The sequence below is a fragment of the Peromyscus eremicus genome, chromosome 7, assembly GCF_949786415.1.
Source record: "Peromyscus eremicus chromosome 7, PerEre_H2_v1, whole genome shotgun sequence".
Taxonomy (NCBI): Eukaryota; Metazoa; Chordata; class Mammalia; order Rodentia; family Cricetidae; genus Peromyscus; species Peromyscus eremicus.
The window spans coordinates 24,988,396-25,010,913 of record NC_081422.1 but is presented as its reverse complement, the minus strand read 5'-3'; the positions used below and the strand labels follow the sequence as shown (position 1 = coordinate 25,010,913).

The 22,518-nt window shown below is 43.3% G+C and overlaps 1 protein-coding gene across 2 annotated transcripts in view; it reads left to right on the top strand.

Annotated features, from left to right (window-relative positions):
- The first annotated feature begins 207 nt into the window (after positions 1–207).
- Ntm (neurotrimin) overlaps positions 208–22,518 on the top strand; it is a 421,328-nt gene continuing 399,017 nt past the window's right edge. For both annotated transcript variants that reach the window (XM_059267549.1, XM_059267550.1), the window contains exon 1: positions 208–374. In XM_059267549.1, coding sequence (XP_059123532.1) covers positions 208–374 — 167 coding nt within the window. The remainder of the gene's footprint in view (positions 375–22,518) is intronic.

Genomic DNA, 22,518 nt, shown 5'->3' with positions numbered 1-22,518 from the left:
AAGGCTGGAAAGCTGAGGCTGGATTTGAGGGAGGAATATTAGACTTGGAGGAGTCTGCGCGCTTTCCTCCTCCCAGTGCATCGCGCGGTCGCCGCTAGTTCATCGCTGGGTCCCCGCGCTCACTCCCTACCCCACCCACTTCCTGTGCTCGCCCGGGGGGCGTGTGCGTGCTGCTGCCGGAGTTCTGGGAAGTTGTGGCTGTCGAGAATGGGGGTCTGTGGGTACCTGTTCCTGCCCTGGAAGTGCCTCGTGGTCGTGTCTCTCAGGCTGCTGTTCCTTGTACCCACAGGAGTGCCGGTGCGCAGCGGAGATGCCACCTTTCCCAAAGCTATGGACAACGTGACGGTCAGGCAGGGGGAGAGCGCCACCCTCAGGTAGGGAACTGCCATTCTACGAAATAATGATTTGTTTGGGCTGGGGGACTGGGACAGGGGTGCGGGTGTGTGCACTGGAGCAAGCCAGGGCTAGTGGAGAGGTCGCTAGTTCCCTGCGCTGCACAATTCCTGGATGAGCTGGCTGCTCTGCCAAGGAATGTGGCAATCACAGGGCAATGCCAAGGGAGAGCTGTTTCCCAAACCTGGCTTCTTCGACTTGGGTTTGTTACGGGTGAGGGATAGCTGTCTCATTTTGAGGGCAGTGGTCCTAATGCTGCCTGTTCCTGAGCCTGACGGCTATGGTGACCTGGGACTTGCCTGAGACTCAGCATGGATTATCTTCTCTGTGAAGTTAATGAGTCCCAAAGCAGGGACATGGCTTGGTGGGGATGGCCTCACTCTACCCGTGCCACTGGGAGTTGCAACCAGGGACTGGACTCTGCCAAATCTCTTCTCCCGAGCCTGGTTTTACCAAGGTTTTTCTGGCCTGTCTGGATTCCATGAGATGGTGGGCAGAAGCAGATGTGTTCTTCTGTCTGAATGTGGCTTTTGAACACTAGTACCATGCTTTCAGATTTGCCTGTGGAAAATGTCCTTTACTGAGAGGACTGTGTTCTGTTTGCTCTGTCCACCAAATCAGTGTGTGCAAAACTTGGCACCCCAAAAACCCTAGGCTTTAGTGTGGTGTTGGGTCAGGAATGATTTCTGGGGTTGAGGATCGCAACATCTGGGAAGGAGGAGAAGAATCTTCACTACATTTTTGTGTTAAGTGGGGCAAGATTGTCTCCCTGTTACCGTGCTATTAAAGCACTAACTCCATTTCCAGTGTTGATAAAAACCACGCCTCTCACAAGAGGGCCACACACTGGATGATTGTAATAGATTTTCCTCTCTGGAATTTTTAAGAGACCAAGAAACCTTCCTACCTCTCATTGTTTTAATAAAGTTTTCAAAACTGATCAACTGAACTGACCACAGGCAACAGGATACTGTTTCCATCCTCTGACGTGGAGATTCTTGGGAAATTAACCTTGGCTTTGGTGCCAGATGTCTTGGTCCCATTGGTTTACTGAGATTGGACTGCATGCATGATAGCCACAGGATGGAAAGTGTTGGGGAGGGAGTACTGGCAATACAGAGTTGAATTGTGAGGGCATTTTCAAAAACACATGTGATTTAAGGAACATGCAAGGCTGCAAACATCCCAAGATCCTTTGTCTTTGGAGACCTAACTGTCATGGCTCCAGTGAAGTCCTGGTTACTCAATGATACGTGAATGAACTCTTTAGCGAATACTTCAGATTAAGATAAACTGCCCAGTTGCCCCCTCTCTGAAATGACTTGGTATTTACTTTATGTAGGGACTTCATGGGAGTTGTAAGGGACTTCATGGGAGTTGTAACTATGCATTGATTTCAGACTATCTCAATAGAAAAAAAAATCCTCTAAAACAATGTATTCAAGGAAATTTAGTGTTCTCTAGATGGCTCCTTTGACCCTAACCCCTGGCTGCAGGAAGGAGACCTCTAGGGACACAACAGAGATATTATCTATGGGGATTATTTTAGATACAGATTCCCCCACCCACACACACTCAAAAGAGAGAGGAGAATATAGTGAGTGCCCTAGGGGTTTGAAGATATACATAGATAATTGGCCTTGACAGTGACTCTCACATTCTAAGGAAAACAAGGGGATTAGAGTGGCCCAAGATGTCATCCCAGGAAGGGCAATAGCCCCATGGCTCAGGAGGTTCTGGCTCTTTCAGAGAGTGGCTGCATCCAGCAGGTACCAGGGCCTGGGACTTCTTTCTAACAGTCCTTTATTGTATTGTACAATACAGAGTGTATTGACTGCTCTGCTCTCATTCCCACCCTCCCCTTCCTCTCTTTCAGATACCAATGTTTGCATTTTCCCATAGGCTCTCCACACAGTGGTCTTGTTTGAATACAAATGGAAGTGCAAGGACATGGTGGGGCTGCATCTGTATGCCTCAGCATTGGTCACAACCCAACCTTGCATATGAAGTCCATCCAATCCCCTGCTATGCTGTGTCAGTCACAAGAGGCTGACTGTCTTTGTGACATTCAGGAGGGTGGTCCTCTCAGTGGATGAAACCCTAAAACCTAGGGATTAGATGAACCAGGATGTGATGATACTTGGCATCGGTCATGGCCAGGATTTGTCGTTAAAACTGGCAGGGGTGACAGGCAAGCTGTGTGTGTGTCACCCATGCCCCCCTCAGGTGTTTCCTCATTCTTCGCATTGTACTGTACTTGGATGTATAAGGGCTTCCTTGTTGGGGGTACAATTTGGGAGTGGAAGCTCTGAATTCTTAGACACACACAGATGCCTTTCCTTGTTCTGTGTTGGAAAGTCACATGTAGTGATTTTAGGATGCATAATTATGTTTATAGAAAAATTGCTAATCTATTGATAAGTTGCAACCATCTCGTGGTTCATGATTCTGTGTTTTTTCTTTTAAATTGTCCATGGGATGGAACTGGTTTCCTTCCTTCCCTATCAACAAGTAGGGAGGCTGAGGCACCTTTGCTTACACAGAAGGCCACCCAATCCTCCTGGCAGCAAGACTGCAGTTCCCTTCATGACCAGCAGAGGACTTGCTGCTCTAGTTTCTTTTTATTCTGCTTTGTTCTCGCCAGCATCATCTTTATGATCTCTAAAGAGTAAATGTTTCAGCAACAAATTCTATTTTGAAGAAACTTTAAAAGTTTATTTTACTTTTTCTAATTATCTCTAATGATCTTTGTGGAGCTATTCTATTGGAAAACAAAGGTGTTGACAATCTGCACAGAGTTGCAGGCATTTGCATTTTTCCACTATTTCTGCCCTCCCCTTGATGTTTTTATGAATGGTGAGATCATATGACAGGGAATGTGTAACTACATAGCCCCGGTTTGTTGAGTAGTCACCATGTATTAGGGAATAACAAAGTGCTGGATATAATGTCTCAACCCCCTAACATTGTAAATGAATCCTAATAATAATTATTATGTAGTTATTATTACCACATTTTACAGATGGGAAAACTGAGGCATTGGCATGAAGAATTAGCCTCACTTGGGCCTGTGAATATGACTCAGTTGATAGAGTGCTTGCTTAGCTCACATGAATCCCTAATTTGATCCCTAGTATAGCCCCTCCTCTCACAGAAATCAGAAAACAAACAAACAAACAAAAAAACAAAGCAAAACATTACTTGATTAAGGTGGAATAGCTAGGAAGTTTTGAAGTGGGACTAGCAGGAGGCACTAGTAATGGTGATGTTAATAAGTTGAAGAGTATTATCACTTATTGACCAGCCACCGTATGGTACTATGAATTAAATGTACCTAGTAATAGTTAATCCTCCCAACTCTCTGAAATTCATGAAATTATCTCCCATTCTACAGATGAGGGAGTTGAGACCCAAAGGACAGCATTTATCTGAACTCACACCAGTAGCAAGTGACAGAGCTAGGGCGCTGGTTCAGAGTGATTTCAGCAGACCTCAGATACTGCGATTTCCCAAGACTTATCGGGAACTCTATGTCTCCCTCCTTCCCCAGTGGTGTTTAATGTCCACCATCCTTTTTGCTTTTGTATGTTAAATTGCCTCTCTAAGTGGACTGAGCTCATTCTGAGAGAGCAAAGATCACACCTTTTCACGTCATGAGCACCCTAGATGACACAGGGTCCCGAAACAGATGAATGAAGACAAAACAAAACTATCCTTCACTCTTTATCGTATTTCTCTATCACTTTATTTTATAACTGAACAATGATCAAACAACAAAGATTTAGTGCATGGTTCTTTTAAGAAGGGCACAAAGCCAGGTGTTGAAGTGTGGAGGGAAAATTATGGAGGCCTGGACTTGGCTCTCAGAAGTCCTGGGTCCACTCTCCAAAGCCAGCCTGTGAACAAAACAATCAAGATTAGCACATGGATCTAGGATGACAAGTGGAGAGGATCTGAGCAGAATGCCCTCTGGTAGAGGGAGGCTTTCAGTGGTGGTTAGGACATAGAACTAGTAGACAAGGTTTCTCTGGGTAGCCCTGACTGTCCTGGAACTCACTCTATAGACCAGGCTGGCCTCTAACTCACAGAGATCTGCCTGCCTCTGCCTCCTGGGTGCTGAGATTAAGGGCATGAGTCCCCCCGCCCCCCAGCCCTTCTTTGGGTTTTTATCCCAATGGTAGGCCCATAGGCCTTACTTTTGGTTGTCCCCACCACTAGGAACAACACTATCTGTGTTGATCCCTTCATAGCTATTCCCGATTTTGGTTCAAATACTGATGAGATACCCCCACTGAAGCCTTTGCTAACAATCAAATCCATTTAGTCTCCTACCACTTGTACCAGTCTTAATATCAGCACAGTAGGTGCTTTCTCATGACCATTCATCTCCGTCTGAAGCCATTCCACTCATTTGTTTAGTTACCCGCGTGTTGTCTGCCCTCCTCACCTAGACAGTGAGCTCCGTGGGATAGGTGTACACCCTCTGGCTTACTCAGCACATTCACTCATCAGTGCCTTTTACACTGGAAGTCACCAATACACGAGCTGTGTGGATGAGTGAAAAGATGTGTGTCTAAGATCACTTCCTTCTCCCCTTGATTCCCTCTCTTTCCCTCGCCATCTTGTATTGTCTTTGCCCTGGGATGTCCTTGGTACAACATCACAGTTGCCATGGTCACGTGTGTGTGGTGTAGTTCCTGACGAGGTACTGTATACAGGTTCCAGACACATGTCATTTATTGAGCTGCTGTCTTCCTGAGCTCTACACAGATGGGCTGAGTTAGGAGGTTGTTCCATATTTGATAGCTGTGCTATGGCACGTACCTCCTGCTCTGTCAAGTCACTTTACTACCCAGTGATCCAATCTTTGAAGAAATGTTCTTGATGATGGGCCAGGTGTACCTCAGAGAAAGTAGTCTTCTTAAGACAAGGAAGGAGACAGAAAAGCATCTCCCTTCCCATCTTCTATTCTTAGAGTCCCCTGGCAGCAGTTGTCTCATGGTGGAACTATTGATCCCTGCTTATGGGATCACTCCTTCCGAATAGCAAAGCCATCCAGGAAGCGTGCACTGGGCTTATTTCTTGCCTTCTCTCAGGATTGCTGACTGCTGCCCTCAGGAACTGGTCAGGCATCCAGCCTGAGGACAGTGGCTCCAGGAGCATGGGCAGATGGGTCTGTGCAGGGAGGTTCCTAGAGTATGCCAGCCTTTCGAGGAGCCAGAAACCGAAATAGGAAACATGAGAACTCAACCAACTACGGGACAGAAGGAGTAGGAATGTGCCAGTTCTATTGGAACCCAAAACTGTGTACAGGGGGACAACCCAGTTTTCCAATGTCCCTTCCCCCACTAGCAGTGCACCATGGGAATAGTTTTCCTTTCCCGTTATGGGTACACAATATTTTGAAGTTTGAAAGGATTACAGAGACCAGGAAGGTCAGCCACATAAGTGTGACGAAGGCAATGGCAATCAGTCTTGCTTCAAGGTGAGAAGGGTGACATCCAGCACCAACTCCAGTCCCTGGCTGTGGGCTCACCAGGATGCACGTGCCTAAAGGAAGGTGGATTTGCCTGCTAAATACCAAACCATTCTGCAGACTTACTAGGTATGATTCTGATACAATTGGCTGACATTTGTCACTACATTCTTCGTTCTCTCCTAACTCTGCTTTCTTTGGACCAAAGCATGTGTTATTACACTACAGTCCTGACTCTGTGGGACAAGCCTGTTTCCTGTCTGTTAAGCCTTGTGCTGAGTATTTTCTTGCCCAAATCACAAAGGAGATATCATTTTTATTTTGATTTTACAGACAGAGAAACAAAAGTGAGACTTTTCCCCAGCTCAAGGGATCAGATAGTAGGCACCTGGGCCCGGCATTTAGGCCCTTTCTCTCTTTTTTTTTTTTTTTGGTTTTTCGAGACAGGGTTTCTCTGTGTAGCTTTGCGCCTTTCCTGGGACTCACTTGGTAGTCCAGGCTGGCCTCGAACTCACAGAGATCCCAGCACTCGGGAGGCAGAGCTAAGCCCTTTCTCTTTAGGTCAGAGAGCTGGTCTCATTTTATCCCTCTTTTCTTCTTTCCCAAGTCCCTCTGCTACCAAGGACCTAGTGAACTTTCTTGCTCTTCCTTGTGTAACACACAGCTCCTTTCTTTATGATCTTTGGGTCTTGGGAGTGTGAGGGATTTATGTGGCTTGTGGCATGAACACACAGAGACCCATTCTGTCTCAGTAGGACCCTTCTCAGAGTCATGAGGCTGACTTGTTTTTTTCAGAGGAAACCTTATTTCAGGTTCTACCATTAATCCATTGCTTCAGGTATCAGCAGTCTTGGGCTTTTCACAGAGAGGTCACAATTTCTCAGATATCTTCGAGTGTTTCCCCAAAGTGGGACACCAAACAGTTCTAGGCACACACAATTCTATAAGGATGCCACAGGCCTGTGCAACTGGATGCTAAGGGGTTGAGGTCCAATAGGAAGGACCTGGGTCTATCTTTTCTTTCTTTCTTTCTTTCTTTCTTTCTTTCTTTCTTTCTTTCTTTCTTTCTTTCTTTCTTTCTCTTTCTGCCTTTCTTTCTTTCTTTCTTTCTTTCTTTCTTTCTTTCTTTCTTTCTTTCTCTCTTTCTTTCTTTCTCTTTCTGCCTTTCTTTCTTTCTTTCTTTCTTTCTTTCTTTCTTTCTTTCTTTCTTTCTTTCTTTGTGGAACAGGACCATTTACATCTCTTCTGGGGTACTGAAAAAGTATAAAATCAATTAATAAATGTTGACATGTGTCTGTTCTTTAGGGCTGAACATTCCACTAAAGTCATTTCACTTCCCCAGGAACAGGGAAGTTGTTGATTTTTTATTGTATGATTGATGACCAGTCAAAACAGTAGACAATGCCATCAATGCCATATTTATCTGTATTCATGTAGAAACATATGTAGATGGTCTAAAAACAGTGGTTTTATGACATGAAAAATATATTGGATTTAGGATGCATTTTCAGGTTTTTCATGTGAGCAAAGACAGGGGATAAAAGAGAAGTCTAATTGAATGACAGCTGGTGGAGACAAAGGTCTGTGACACAGAATACTGACTAACTTATACTCCAGCAGGCATGTACTAGAGGACAGAGTGGTGCATAAGAAAGACACCAAGTCAGGAACCCAAGCAATCCTGGGGCTGGTATCTTCTCAGTGTGATTTCAGACAAAAAAAAAAAAAAATCAGCTCTTTGTTTGAGGAGAACATTGCTAGACACTGCATGGTGTTGTGTTGGGTGAAAATAGTACTGTCCTGTCAGAAGGTCTTTGCTGACTGGAAGAGGTTGCAGCCTCCCCATGGCCTGGCAGATTATCTCAATAGTTTGGCAATATGGGACTCCTTCACTCCCCAGCAGAACATCCTGCCTCTACCTGCCCTTATCTGGAGAATGTCCCTGGGCCTGCAGGACTGACCTTATCTAAAAGCTGTCTCTAAGCCAGATGCTTGGTTCATCTTTAGCTTGAGCCTTAGTACAGATCTCTGCTAAGAAGACTTGTGCTAGGGACTCTGCTATAGGACCCTACTGCCACATACTAAGTAAGCCTGATAGGAGCATGACACTTAATGCAAATTAGGGCTTGTCCTCAGGCTCTTCAATCCTATATATTCCTTTATACTCTGAATGAAGTTGAGCTGTTTCACCAAAAGCCGTCTCCCAGAGAGCTCTCTCCATTCATGCTCATGGGCCACTTACAAAGCTTTCTGTCACTGCTTTTGCCTTGCCTCTTTGCCCTCTTGGACTGATAGTCAACAGGCAGAGAGGGAGAAGAGGACCGCCACAATGCACAAAATTTAATGCATAGCTATCTTTTCATATGTATATGGATATACATACGTATACAAACTTATGTATATGTACATATAGGTGTACATAACATCCACACACTTTATCCTACTCTCATTATAAACCATTGTAGCTCTAATATTCATATCACTACACTTTGATAGATTTAACTGTATTCATTTCTAAAGGGTTATAAAGAGGTAAATCCTGCTGGGCAGTGGTGATGCATGCCTTTAGTCCCAGCACTAGGGAGGCAGAGGCAGGCGGATCTTTGTGAGTTCGAGGCCAGCCTGGTCTACAGAGCAAGTTCCAGGATAGGCTCCAAAAGCTACACAGAGAAACCCTGTGTCTTGAAAAAACAAAACAACAACAAAAAAAGATAAATCCTGTTTTGTCCACTCATAATCATAATCACCTGTAATTCTCTCTCTCTCTCTCTCTCTCTCTCTCTCTCTCTCTCTCTCTCTCTCTCTGTGTGTGTGTGTGTGTGTGTGTGTGTGCATTCTCCGACACCTTTGCTTTGATCTATGACTCTTCTTAGGTTCCAATCATTTCTTGAGATACTATAGTTTGGAAAGGAAGTGAGAAGAAAGGCATTCCTTCATTTTTCCTAACAAGATTCTTGCATAGCAAGTTGTGACAGTTCATGACTCTGAAGATGAATTTTCCACCAAAACAAAGCTGTTGAGAATGTTTCAGAAAGTAGGTTATCAGAAATTCATGGACAGATTCAGGCTAGGTGGACCTCTGTTCTTGGAGGATTGGTCTCTGTGATAATATGATGTAGTAGGGCAGTAAGATGGGGTGAGATGCAATGGAACAGAGAATCTTTGGGTATGTCCATCTTCAAAGGTGTCAGAGTTCTTTTGACTGGCTTTGATATCTCCTTACCATTGGCAGGCAGGCCTAGAGCTTGTATGGTAAAAATAGAGATAGAAACCTGCATTGGTCATTTTCTTTAGGGCAGAGGAAAATCTGGGTCACTTCCAGTATTTAAAAATTGAGCTTGGAATTCACCAATGGGATCAAGAAAGCACTTTCTTCTAAAGCCAGTGGCAAAAGGTGTAAATTAGTTTAAGTGTAAGAGCTATTATGTATCGCAGCTTCCATCTTTTATGATCTGTTTGTCAAAAATCATTCATTCACATGGATGAGTTGTTTGGGTTTATTTTGGAGTGTTTGGCCAATTTTCTGTCTTGTCAGAGTGAAATGTTTTGGCTTAGAAAGCTTTTGGGGTGAGCTTTGTCTTGTAAAATGAACATTTGAATTAATCTTAGAACTTGATGATAGATTTAAAAAAATAATAGAATTTTTAATGAAAACAGCATCAACCAACAGACTGGTAGAAATCGTAAAACTGAAATCAACCTTCAGACAAAGCTTTGTTGGCCCCATGGAAGCAAAAGATGATGTATTTGTATGAAAGTAATTTCTTATCTTCTCTGGGTTTTAGACAGACCATAATGTAATGGATGAGTGGAAAAATGCTCTCACCTAGAAAAATCATCTTTTTACAAATTTACCCATCAGGAGAGATCAATCTAAAACAGTTGTAGCCCACTAGAACTTACAAGTAAGAGAGGAAATATATGCGAATTATTTTTAATTGAGTGCTGTTGTTGCTGTATGTGACCACTATAAAGAGGAGTACTATGGGGCTGTAAGGAGAATTATGCCTGTCTCCCCACCAAAACAAACAAACTAGCGAGCAAAGAAATAAATGTTTCTTGTGCTTTATATAAGATCTTATTTGGAAATAGGCTTGAATGTTCTTTATTGAAGATGCCTGAGACTTATATTTAAATTTGGATCTTTAATAGTATGTTTTTTTTTAATATTTATAATTGTATGGTGAGATGTCTTGGGAATGAGACAACAACATTCTGTTTACAAAAATTTCTTTTTTGTTTCATGTATGTCCTATATACATTGTCTGGAGGTAATTTTATACAATATTTTAAATAATTTTGTGGATGACACTATGTTCATGATATGGAGTTTTCTACTTCGTATATGCTGGTGCTCATGGAGTTAGATTTTGGGGGTTCTCTGAAACTTTGGATGAAGGGATGCTTAATCTGTAATGAACTAAGATGAAGTTATACTACAGTCAAGTGGTCCCCTGAGCCAGTATACCCAGTGCATTCATGAAATGGTAACACAGAGACACAGAGGACACACGGGGAGAATGCCATGTGATGGAAGAGACAGAGGACGTGTGATGTCTTGGAGTAATATAAAGAATGCTGCAGAGTTAGCAGTCAAAGGTGGGGACAGACCAGGTAGAATCTTGCATGTGATTTTCCAAGCTGCACAGCCTTGTCACTCACAGGGTCTCAGCCCTCCAGCTTCCTGAAGTGTGAGCCTGTAGTTCTTATTGATTGACACCATTTGGTTTGCTTCTCTGTTATGACAGCCCTACAGCATTGTAAAGAAAGGCTTTTGTTAGTTAATAACAGTCATATACAAACAACTACAGAAAGGCCTGCTTAGACCATGCAGTCTTCAACTGTGACATGGACCATAGTGGCCCACAGAACAGGTATCCAAGTTCACAGTGCTGTGGGGATTACTGTCCCTACCCAGGAATAGTGCCAGCCCCTCCCATTGCAATTGCCAGGGAGGCCGAGGAGACTGAAAACAGTTAGAGTGGGTTCCCTCTCTCTCTTAAAAGACCGCCAGAATGAACTCAATTCTACTTTCTGTTATATTATGATAAAAGCTCTCAACCCTGAGCCAGCCATTGGCCATCTCCAGCTTCTTACCATGGTCCTCTTCTATACCCGAAACTTGAAGACTATTACGTGCCTATTTCTAATCCCACAAATAACTCTACTTAGGGGGCTTCATGATCTGCCACGAGAAAAATTCCTCACCCCCAGTTTTTTCTTTGATACTCTCATCATCCCTGGCCCTTTGGGTAGAAACTAGCTATTTTGGAATATTTCCACCCCTCAGGCTATCTCAACCGTATTGATTAGTTTCCCTCCCATGTCCTACCGACCATGAGACCTGATTTTTGGATGCTCACTGTGGCTTCTGTTTGTTTCTTTCTCGTCTTCCTCAAAACTTGCAGGGGGGACAAAACAGATACAGCAAGGCCATATTGACCACGCCTCTTCCTGCTACAGCCAATCACTCTCCATTGTGACCACACCCTTCCCTCAGAACCACTGTCCCACTCTGAACCAGGAGAGCCCCCTTTTAAGTGACATTCAGATTGTACTCCTCTCTCATGTGCTTGACCAGCCCCTACTCCGCTCATCCCCAACTTTCACTAACTGCCTGTTTCTCAGTCAGTCCCAGTCCTGGGAACTGTCAACACTAACTGCTCATTTGTCATTCAGTTGCTTAGACCAGAAATCTAGCAGATATTTTATTTTTCTTCCTGTCTTACGCTGTGTTTAATATGCTGAGTTTGCAAACTCAGTTTCTCTTCACTTTTAAGAGATTTCCTGAATCAGACCACATTTCACCATCTGAATGAACCCCCAGGTCAAAGTCAACAACCCCCTCCTAAAGTATTTGGCAACACTGCCTCTGATATTTGTTTCTGCTTCTCTTTTTTTTTTTTAAAAAAAAAGATGGATCTGTTTTTATTTTATGTATATGGGTATTTTGCATGAATGTATATATGTGTACCACATGCCTGCAGTGTTCGAGGAAGCCAGAATACATCATTGGATCCCCTGAAGCTTGAGTTATAGACAGTTGTGAGCTGCCATGTGGGTGCTGGGAACCCAGCCTGGGTCCTTTGGAAAAGCAGCCATTGATTTTATCCACTGAGCCATCTCTCCAGCTCCTATCTGCTTGTGTTCTTAAAGAATCCTTTCCCAGGCAGAAGTCCTGCTTATCATTTAAGAACATCAATTATGTTACATGACTGTGTTCCAAACCCTGCTTTGGTCCAGTTATCCTCGGAATGAAATGCCAACTCTGGTGCTGCCAAGGGCATTCTAATCACCCGGAGCCCCCATCATTGCTACCTCCCCAGGGCAGCAGCATACTGAGCCTCTCTTGTTCTGGGATCCACCAAGTCTGCTCTCTCTGCTAGGACCTGCTGTGGAAATGTGTGACCACAGGCCTCGCTGAATTTGTGTGTCCTTTCCAATGTTACATCCTCCAGGCCACACTATTTGAAATAGCTATTCCCCTGATCCTCCTCTTCCTGTTCCCTTACCTAACTGTAATTTTCTTCATAGCCCTAACACTTAGAAAGGCCTGTTATTTATTTATCCACTGCTTATTTATTGTCTCTTCCCCTAAAATGTAAGATCCACCAGGCCACTGAGTTTATAGCTCTCATTCATAGTGACTGAATTACTGCTGGGACACACAATATATTAAAGGATATTCGTAGAGTAAATGAAACATTTATTAGGAATAATAGTAGGCTATTAACAGTGAAAATTTTGTTTATCTTTTGCTAGGAAGAGGAAAGTCGTATGGCATGGGCTCAGGTGTTATGAAACTGTGCCAACAGAGGTGGGTGCTGCTGTTGGATTTGCTCCTAGGTCAGAGACTGGAATGTGATGTTGAAGAAGAAATTTCCTGGGCAGTGGGCAATGTGACACACTTCATAAAATAAGGATGTGTGAAATCTAAAGGGCCTTTAAATATCCACTTTTACAAGGAGTTTTATAGAAAATCTAATAAACACTAGGAAATAAGGATGATTTTCTAGCCTGAGGCCTACAAACAAAGTGGAAGAAGGCAAGGAAGTGGCAGGCAGGAGGAAGGCCAACCGTGAGCCTGGAATTTAACAAAATGGTCAGTGCCTATTATTTTAGTTTAAGCCTGCTTCCCCCTTTACCCCTGCCCCCCAGACAGGGTTTCTCTGTATAGCCCTGACTGTCCTGGAACTCACTCTGTAGACCAGGCTGGTCTTGAACTCAGAGATCTGCCTGTCTCTGCCTCCAAATACTGGGATTAAAAATCTGCACCACCTGCCTGGCAAGCCCACTTCCTTAAGTAACTGCTGCTTCAGAACTATAGAGGATAATGCAGGGACTAGACACAAAACCTTTCCCAGGTTCAAATCCTGGTTCAGCCATCCATGGCTATGATCTCTGGGACACTAACTCACTGAGCTGTGACTCAGCTTACCATCATTTAAGGGGTCTAGTAGTAGGAGCACTAAGCCATCAATGCAGTGTGAAGTGCTCAAAACAGTATGTGGCACTCTGTATATGGCCAAAACTATTGATACAGCTGAGGGTTGTGCCTAGTACGAACTGTCTCTGGACAGACTGATATGCTTGCTTGCCATCTCTCTTCAGAAGTTGGAGGGCACAGAGGACTGGGCAGGATCAGATGCTGCTGCATTCTATAACTATATGTCATCTTGATGGTGCTATAGCTTCTGGAAAATCTATGCAAAATTCACTGCTTTTGGACTGACTAGTGGCCCAGGGCCAAGGAGACCTGGGTTTTGGATGGACCTTAGCTCTATCACAACACATCATGAGAGGCTGCTAAGAAAATTAGCTCTCTCAAACCTCAGCTTCCTGCTGGAGTAGCAAGGCAGGCATATCCCATCCTGCTTGGTTTACTGCTTTGATATATATATATATATATATATATATATATATATATATATATATATATATAAAACTTGTCCATTGACACAGTCCATGACTGTACTTCCAGGTCTTTTTTTAGGATGATCATGTCACAGTTCTACCCAAAGGAATGTAAGCAATAAACTATGAGTGGATTGGCTATAGACCCTCCCCTGCGAAATACATTGCGCTCTTTCTCCTGATGCCATCTGGCTGCTGATGCCCAAAATTATCTTGAAAACTGCATTCTCTGTGGCAGATGCTCCATCAGAAAGGTCTCTGAACACCTGCACAGAGGAGGGTTCCTGCCCCACCCTACCAGCTGACCCAGAACCTCACTGGAATACTACTCAAGGGAACAATAGGATTCTGTTTGGGTCTGAGCTATACAGATTATTTGTTGCCAGAACTATCTTTATCTTATTCAGTACTCAACAGTTCCTATGTAATCCATATTTTTCATTTTAGTGGTTTAGATATATATGTGTATTTTTATTTCAAGCTTATGAACTTATGAATTTTTTTCAGCAAATCTTTTGGTGATTTTTTTTAATGTGTCTGAAAGTCAGACCCATGGCCTTTTCAAACTGAAGCCTCAAATGTTTGATTTTCAATTCCTTGACTCTTTTATATCTCTGAACCAAGTAAAATGTCTCCTTTACTCTGCAAGTCCGAGAAAACCAGTGACAAAGAAAAGTTTTACCTTGAAGCAAATTAACACATATCCATGATGGCTATAACTGAGATACTGCAATTAGTGGAAATGCCTCTCAGATGACAAATGGCTCATTAGTGGCTGGAGTTTCTTAGTTAGAGTAACCCTTTGCGCTGAAGGGATTCTAGCTCTTGGTGTTTTCACTGACACCCCCCGAAGACACTGATGGATGGTCTGTAGGCTCGTTTTTACTAATATTGATGAGAAAGGAGACAAAACCATTGTCAGAAGTCAGACTGTGGAAGAGAATCTTGGTGCTGGGTTTGGGCTACTGACATGGGAATCTGTGCAGAGGAGAAGGGGAATGTATGCAAGGGGAGGGAGAAAGGCGAAGCCATGGTGGAAGGGCATATGGTGAGGTCATGGTGGGAGGGCATACGGCGAGGTCATGGTGGGAGGGCATACGGTGAGGTCATGGGGGGAGGGCATACGGTGAGGTCATGGTGGGAGGGCATACGGTGAGGTCATGGTGGAAGGGCATATGGTGAGGTCATGGTGGGAGGGCATACGGTGAGGTCATGGTGGGAGGGCATAAGGTGAGGTCATGGTGGAAGGGCATACGGTGAGGTCATGGTGGGAGGGCATATGGTGAGGTCATGGTGGGAAGGCATAAGGTGAGGTCATGGGGGGAGAGCTTCAAAGAAAAGAGGAAATGTTCTGTGGCAGGCTGTATCCGACGACTCCCTTCGCCATCTCTGGCCATGAGGGTCTAGTTAGTGTCTTCTAATGAAATGTCATCATTCATGGGGTCCTGGTGTGTTTTTTTTTCTGATATTATATATAAACCTTATAAGCATTTATGATATGCACAATATTCCATTTGAGACTCTACCTGTTGCCATTTCCATGGCATTGTAAACTAAGCTGGCATTTTATGACTACGTGTAAATGCACCTGTGTGTTTAATGGACTCACAGAGATCAGAGGCGGATGAGGCCTCTTGAGCTTTTCAAAAGGATTACTTGCTATGTATTTTTTTTTTAATCTGTTCAATACTCAAACCTACAAACTGTGTCTGGTGAGAAAGTGTTGTTACTTTACTCTTGCCCCCTCCTCTCTGGCTCGTCTCTATTTGCGTCTGAAAATTGAACACCGCACCCTTGGAGCATTTGCAACAACTTCATTAAGCATCCGGACCAACATTTCCCTGCCCCGGGTTACCATTAGTATTAAAAGGTAGCCTATTCGCTAGTTAAAATTAACATACAATTGTTAGTAGGTGCTGGGCTCCAAGGCCCACACAGAGGCTGGACTGACTAAAAACGTGGGTGCTAAGAGTCACCAGATACAAATCACTCTTCTTTCACATGTGGTGTCACGGTGGCCTGATCCATGCCTGCTGCTCTTGGCTAGCGTCACTAGGGTTCACACTCTTCCTTTAACCATAGACTTCAGCCCTTCCGTTTTCTCTCCACAGCGCTGGTTAAGGAAAGAAGAGATGGAAAGTAGTGATAGTCAGTGGTGTGGGGAAGGACTGGGCTTCCTGACACAGGAACCGAGACATGAAATCACAGGGGTCCAGGAGCATCAGAGATCCTTTCACATGTCCCAAGCTTCAAGCAGCAGAGTGTCTATCCTGTCAATAGCTTGGTTAGTTATAATAGATAAATACTTGTCCGGATGGAGGTACCCAACTCTTATAAAACCTGGTAGTTAAGGATATATTCCATAGTGGAAAGTGGACTGTGATGTTGGTACAAATTTAAGTTGGGGCTTAAATTGAGCTGTAAAATGATTAGACTAATCCTTTCAAGGCTTTATATTCTTATCTGCAAATCTGTACTAAATAATACAATAGTCTTCCCTTATCTGCAGTCTCAGTTACGCACAACCTACCACTTTCGAAAATATTAAATGGAAAATCCAGATACATAGTACTTACCATCTTCAAGTAGCAGGCTTTTGGAGAGTATGATGAAATCGTCCCCTAGCCTCTTCACATCCATCTGGGGTGTGAATTGTCCTTTGTCCCATTGACCCATGCTGTACATTCCCTGCTTGTTAGTTGCAATCTGAGTTATCAGACGGCCTGTTGGGGCACCACATGCTTGGGTTGAAGTATCCCCTATTTCCCTTGATAAGGGCCTTAAAACAAAGTTAGTGGTGCTGACAATTTGGATAGGCTAAAGCAACACCGGGATGGGCTTCCTTTAAGTATTGTTGTAGGAAGAAACAAGGAATACAGTCAAATAAGATCTTTGGAGGGAGAAAGAGGCTACATTCACGTAACTTTTTATTATGCTGTATTGTTATAAACAATATACTTGGCTGTTAGATCTTTTTAAATCTTTCACCGTGACTGAATTATCAGTAAATCCTTACTATCTCTATGCATACATGTAGATGTTACCATTGTGTGTGTAAGGTTTAGTATTATCTGAAGTTTCAGGCATTCAGTAGGGGGCCTTGGGACAGATTCTCCAAGAAGAGGTGGGACTGTGGTACCTTAATACTTACCTGGTAGAATTGTTGTGAGAGAGATGATAGCAACAACGGCAACCAAAACAAAATCAGCTGTGGCAGCATCTAATGAGAACCTGTCATTATGTGATAAATACGTTACATGGGTCATCTCATCTAATAATCATAATCATTTATAATAATCATGGAAGTTAACATGTAAACTTCGAAGGATTGTACCTGGCACATATTAAGTATCAGATGTTTCATTTTATGCTACTAACAGAGAAAATGAATAAAAAAAAAACCAAATCCAACAAATCAAACAAACAAAAAACCCAAAAGTTAAATGATTTAGCATAGATGGAAGATGATGGAAGAGTTTCTCCCATTCCGGCTTAGAGAATTTCTAGATAGAAACGTCTTCTGAAATCTTTCACCTGTGTTTTGTGTCAGTGCTGAGATGGCCTTCCAGTGCTCAAACATGGCCTCCCCTAGGGCTTGCTTACCCTGTGTGAAGTCCACACCCTTCTCTCCAGTCCTTTCTTTCTCTCACTGAGACTCCAGTACTGTGACACTACTGAAAACATCTTGAATCTCCTCTTTCATTGAACATCCCAACAGGTTGTACATGTCTCTTTTTTTTTCACAGCCCCAATGCTTTGTTCTTATATCAGTTCAATTATTTATTCAAGAAACTATAATTAACATCTGCTGAGCAACAAATGGCACTCCTGACCTTGAGACTCAAGAAGACAGGGAGCCAGTGAGCAGCCATAGCCTAAAGCCAGTAGTGCTGGGTATGATACAGAGGGAAATGAAAAGGTAGGTTGGGGGAGTCTTCCTGAAGTGGAACCTCTAAGTGAGATGTCATGTGTGCTTGGGTGAGCCTCTTCATATATTTGGAGGAATGCTCCAGGGAGAAGCAACAATAAAGATGAAAGTGTTGAGGTGGGAACTCTGACTTGAACAGATAGGAGAGTTGAGGGCAGAGCTGAACTCAGAGTGTGCGGCCATGGGAACACTTTGGACCTAATGCTGTGTTATGGAAGCCATGGGAGCAGTCTGATCATTTGGAATGCTGTTATATTATGAGTGCTTTCCACTTTTTGGTAGTTAATTATTATTTATTGTCTAGCCCTTATTAAAATTTTACATTCTCTTAAAAGTTATTTGTGCCTCTCCACCAGACACAGCCTGATAGGGAACTTCTCTTGGGTCTCACAATGACCTGTATCAAATCCCTGACTAACACTTCCTGTAATATAGGAGGGATGCCCCTGGAGGGCCTCTCTTTTTTGTTAGACTGATTCACAAAGTAGGACGTTACTTCCAACTGAGGCATTGTGAAGATGTTGGTGATGGCTCATGAGGTGCCCTGGAAGTACCAGTGCTTTGCTTCCCTGGATGAACAAGCACTATATGGTTCTCTAGACTTTATTGCCATTTATGATCAAAGGCCTCCATTGCTCATGGTCCTGTGGTAGCTAAAACTGATGAAATGTTCAGAACAAATAATTTGTAGGGACTGTTTCAGCCAAGAGACTGTAAGATCCCAGTCTTACTTTGTTGTTTAATTTGAAACCCCTTTGTCATCTTTATCATAAAGATGAAACCCTTGTTTATCATGTACATAATAACTTTAAATATTTATGATGTCTAATGTGATGTTCTCATATACATATATATCTATATCTATATCTCTATCTATCTATCTATCTATCTATCTATCTATCTATCTATCTATCTATATATATATATATATAGTGCCATAAGCAAATAAGAATAATTTGAATGACTACTGTGAAAACGGTAAGACACACGTGATAGTGAGGAAGTTGAGGAAAGAACAATGCGTATTGTTGTGGGGAAGGTGAATTAGGGCAGAGCTTATGAAAAACACTATGAAGGGACTCCCAAAACTAAAACTAGAACTTCTATCTGGTCTGACAGTCCCAGGGGAAGTGAAACCAGGATGCCAAATAGACACCAGCACTGCTGTGGACATTGCAGTTCTGTTTATAAATAGCTGAGGTTTTTGAGTCGATCTAGGTGTCCAGTGACAGATAATAGATAAAAATGTTGTCTACACAATAAAGGGGATACTACTTAGCTTCCCAAATAATTAAACCCTGTCCTTTGTAAGAGCATGAATGAAGCTGGAGGATACCACGTTAAATGAAGTAAGACTCAGAAACACAAATCCTGTTTGATCTCCCTCACTCGTGGAATCTAAGAAAGTTAACTTCAGAGTAGAAAAGTGGTTACTGGAGGATGAGAAAAAGAAGTGACGGGTAGAGGAGGGAGATGGAAATCAGAACAAAGTTAGCATAAGACTGGAAGAGAGCACTGGGGTGGAATATTACACACTAGGGTGCTGGTGGTGTGTTGCATTTCTCCACGCAGCCAGAAAAGAGGGTATAAATATAGGGTAGTGCTTGAGGTAAGGAGTATGGCCTCTTAGCGTTGATGTAATTGCCTTGGTTGGTTGGTACTAAGTTCTTACTTACTCAGTAGGTGCCAATGATTTTGTGATCTCTACTCAATAATTTCACTAAGCTGTAGATAACTAAGTGAACCTTTATTTTAAAGATGATATAAACATGTATTCCTCATCTGAATACATTGGGAACTTTCTTATTAATATTTTATGTTTTTGTGTGTGTAAGCATACATGTATTTATGTATGTATGCATGTATGTATGTATGTATGTATGTACATATGTGGTGTTAGTGTTTGGACTAGGATCTCACATGTTCTAGGTGGGTGCTCTACCACTAAGCTACCATCCCAGTCCTTTTCCTTTTGCATACACTTACTTCATAATAGAAAGTAAGAATGAATGGGATAGTTATTGCTGAGGCCCTGGATGATGCTGAGGTCATGTTTGGTGCTGAGATCCTGGTCCGTGCAGGTGGAAGTAAGAAAGGATGAGAATTGCCTGTAGTCCTGGGACTGATCCTTCTTTTTCTCTTTACACCTCCCACTAGGCCTGTCTCCTCCCAAGCTCTAGGGAATGATGGAATGCTCATATGAGAAGTACATGTTTTATGTACCCTGCAAGCCAAGGGCATATTGCTTTTCTTTATTATGAAATAGTTTCATATATCATATAAAATACCTCATATTTTCATATTCCATATCATGCGTGTGCCATATCTGCATATAAAAATGTAACAAATCCATCCTGTTTCCTCTACCTGGCTTAGGAAATAGAACTTCCATTCCTTCTGGACTCTGAATTCCAACTTATTTACAGCTTCTCTTCTATGAGTAGCTGACCAGTGCTTTGAGTTTTCTAATTATTTTCCTCCTTCTTTGCAGAGTTGTACCAGATAAGTAAATTTTGTGGTGCTTAAACATCATATTATCAGCAGTGTCTGTTTTCCCTGTTTTAGAAAAAGAATTTGTGTAAATACATGAACCAAAGTGGCGATTTCTCTAAATCACTTCAGAAAATAACGGGTCTACACCCCATTGGTCAGAAGTGGTTTAATGTTTGGAATTTGTGAGTGTGTCTGCGCTTGCAGATGACAGCGGAAACTTGAACAAAGCAGAAAGAATTTTGTATCAACATACAGGCACATAGCCAATTTCTTGTTAGTGGGTTTACAGGGGCTGTGTCTCTTCATGTGTTTTCCATATGTGTTTGGCTTTTGTAATCAGATAAGGATGGTGCTATGCAATCTTATAGACCGGTGACATTGGGGACTCACATCACTGCATGTCAGTCACTGGGCTTCCTGTACACATGCTTCCATGTGTGTACAGTGTGCTGAGTGTTTTAAGAGCTCCAGAGACAAATACGCCACCACTCCTACCCTCAGCAAGTCCTTTCTTGTCTGGCAGAGGGAGCTGAAGAAGGTGGATCTCCAAAGGAGACTCTAAATAGCCACAGTTTATTCCAAAGGTACCATGGGGCTGTATTGGAGAGGTACACAAGGGGCACTGGGAAGTTGAAGAAGGTGATGGCCGGCCAGCAAGGGTCTGAACGTGTAGGAATGATCTGGACCAGCCTATGAAGGCCTCCATAAAACCCTGGACATGTTCCTAGAGGGAAAGAAGGCCTTGAAGCGGCAGGCCTCTGGGCCGGTCCCTCCTCTGTGGTGATGCCTCTGTCTGTTTCATGGTGAGCTCGGAACATCCTTGACTTATCAGAGCCAACAGGACTGAGATGTGTCGGCTCCAGGTGGCTGTGCTGCTACCATTCTGTTCAGTAAGGCCATCCCTTGCTGACTACAGACAGGATGTGCTTTGAGACTCTGTAGACGATGACAGACAATAACAGCACACTAAAATCCCTGTCTCACTGAGCTTACCCTTCAGTGGTAATGATCAACAGGCACACAAATTCTGGAACTCAGTAAATGACATGGCTGTGGGGAAGGAGTGCAGAGGAGGAGCAGGAAGCCTAGAGAAAGCTTAATTACTCTTCACTTATGTGTCCACTTTAAATTGTCAACAAAACCCAGAAATTATTTTGACACAAGATGAGAGACTGGGAAAAATGTAAAGACAACAGTTTATGGCAACCAATGCTCTTTTTTTTTTCTCTCTCTCTTTCTTCAACATTTGAGGAAAAGCAATGGTACAAGCTGTATTCGAAATATGTTGCGGTGTTTAAAACTCCATAGAGCAATGACATTGATCTTCATTTATCATACAAATTCTTCTTCCTCTATCTTAATTGCTTCTGTCACAAAGAATAAAAAATGCTAGTACTTGGTCTGGCTGTCTCGTGGAAATCCTGCCTCTGACAGAGAGCCCAAGCATCGAGAGATGTTTCCGATTGTGAGATTATTGGCACCTTAGTCTATCTGTGGTCAGAGTGGTGAAAGAACTGGCTTGATATGAGCTCCCTGCTTCCAGCACACTCTCCAGAAACTTCCAGGGCCTCCTCTGCACTTCCTGCTTGAAGTTGGATTGCCATTCGGAAGAGTCATCCTTCGGGCAGCTTATGGGTCTGGGGATTTGGAACCAAATTCCACGGAGCGGTTTAACTGCACGGGCCACCTGACGTCTCTTAAAAGCTAGGGCCAGTGAATAAGTTGGAAGTTACACGTGGATAAACTAACGGGCAAATAATGGAATTAATAAATAGACGAGAAGCAGCGCCAGGGCTGGGAGCTGAGCACCACTAGATCAAGAAGTGTCAGCTTTTCTCTCGGCTTTCCCTCCACAGCGCCAACTGTCAGTAATTTAACGAACATTTTGTAAATAAATGTGGCACTCGGACAGCTGTCAGTGTGCCTGCTGTAAACACGCCTTTTGTCACTGAAAGCTGGCAGTGCCACTGCGTTTCTCCTGCAAGTGCGCCAGCACTGTCGGTTGGTTCCTGGGCCCAGAGCTGTCAGGAGGCTGTGGGGACCTGGAGGAGGGTCCGTGTCCCTGCATCCGGCCTTGGGCACCCTCTGGCTGTGCGTCCATTCCACCCCTCCTAGAACACTTGGCCAAGGAGCAAGCCACTTCCTTTCCAGGCTTGCCCTTTCGCCAACATGGAAACAGAGGGCAGTGCTTTCCAGCACCTTCACCTGTTAGTTGGGAGTGCCCCCTTCTCTCACCTGTTAGCGTCCCACAGTGGATGTGCCCTTTCAGAGTTAGACTTGGCCTGTGTGTAGTCAAAGACACAGAGCTTACAGT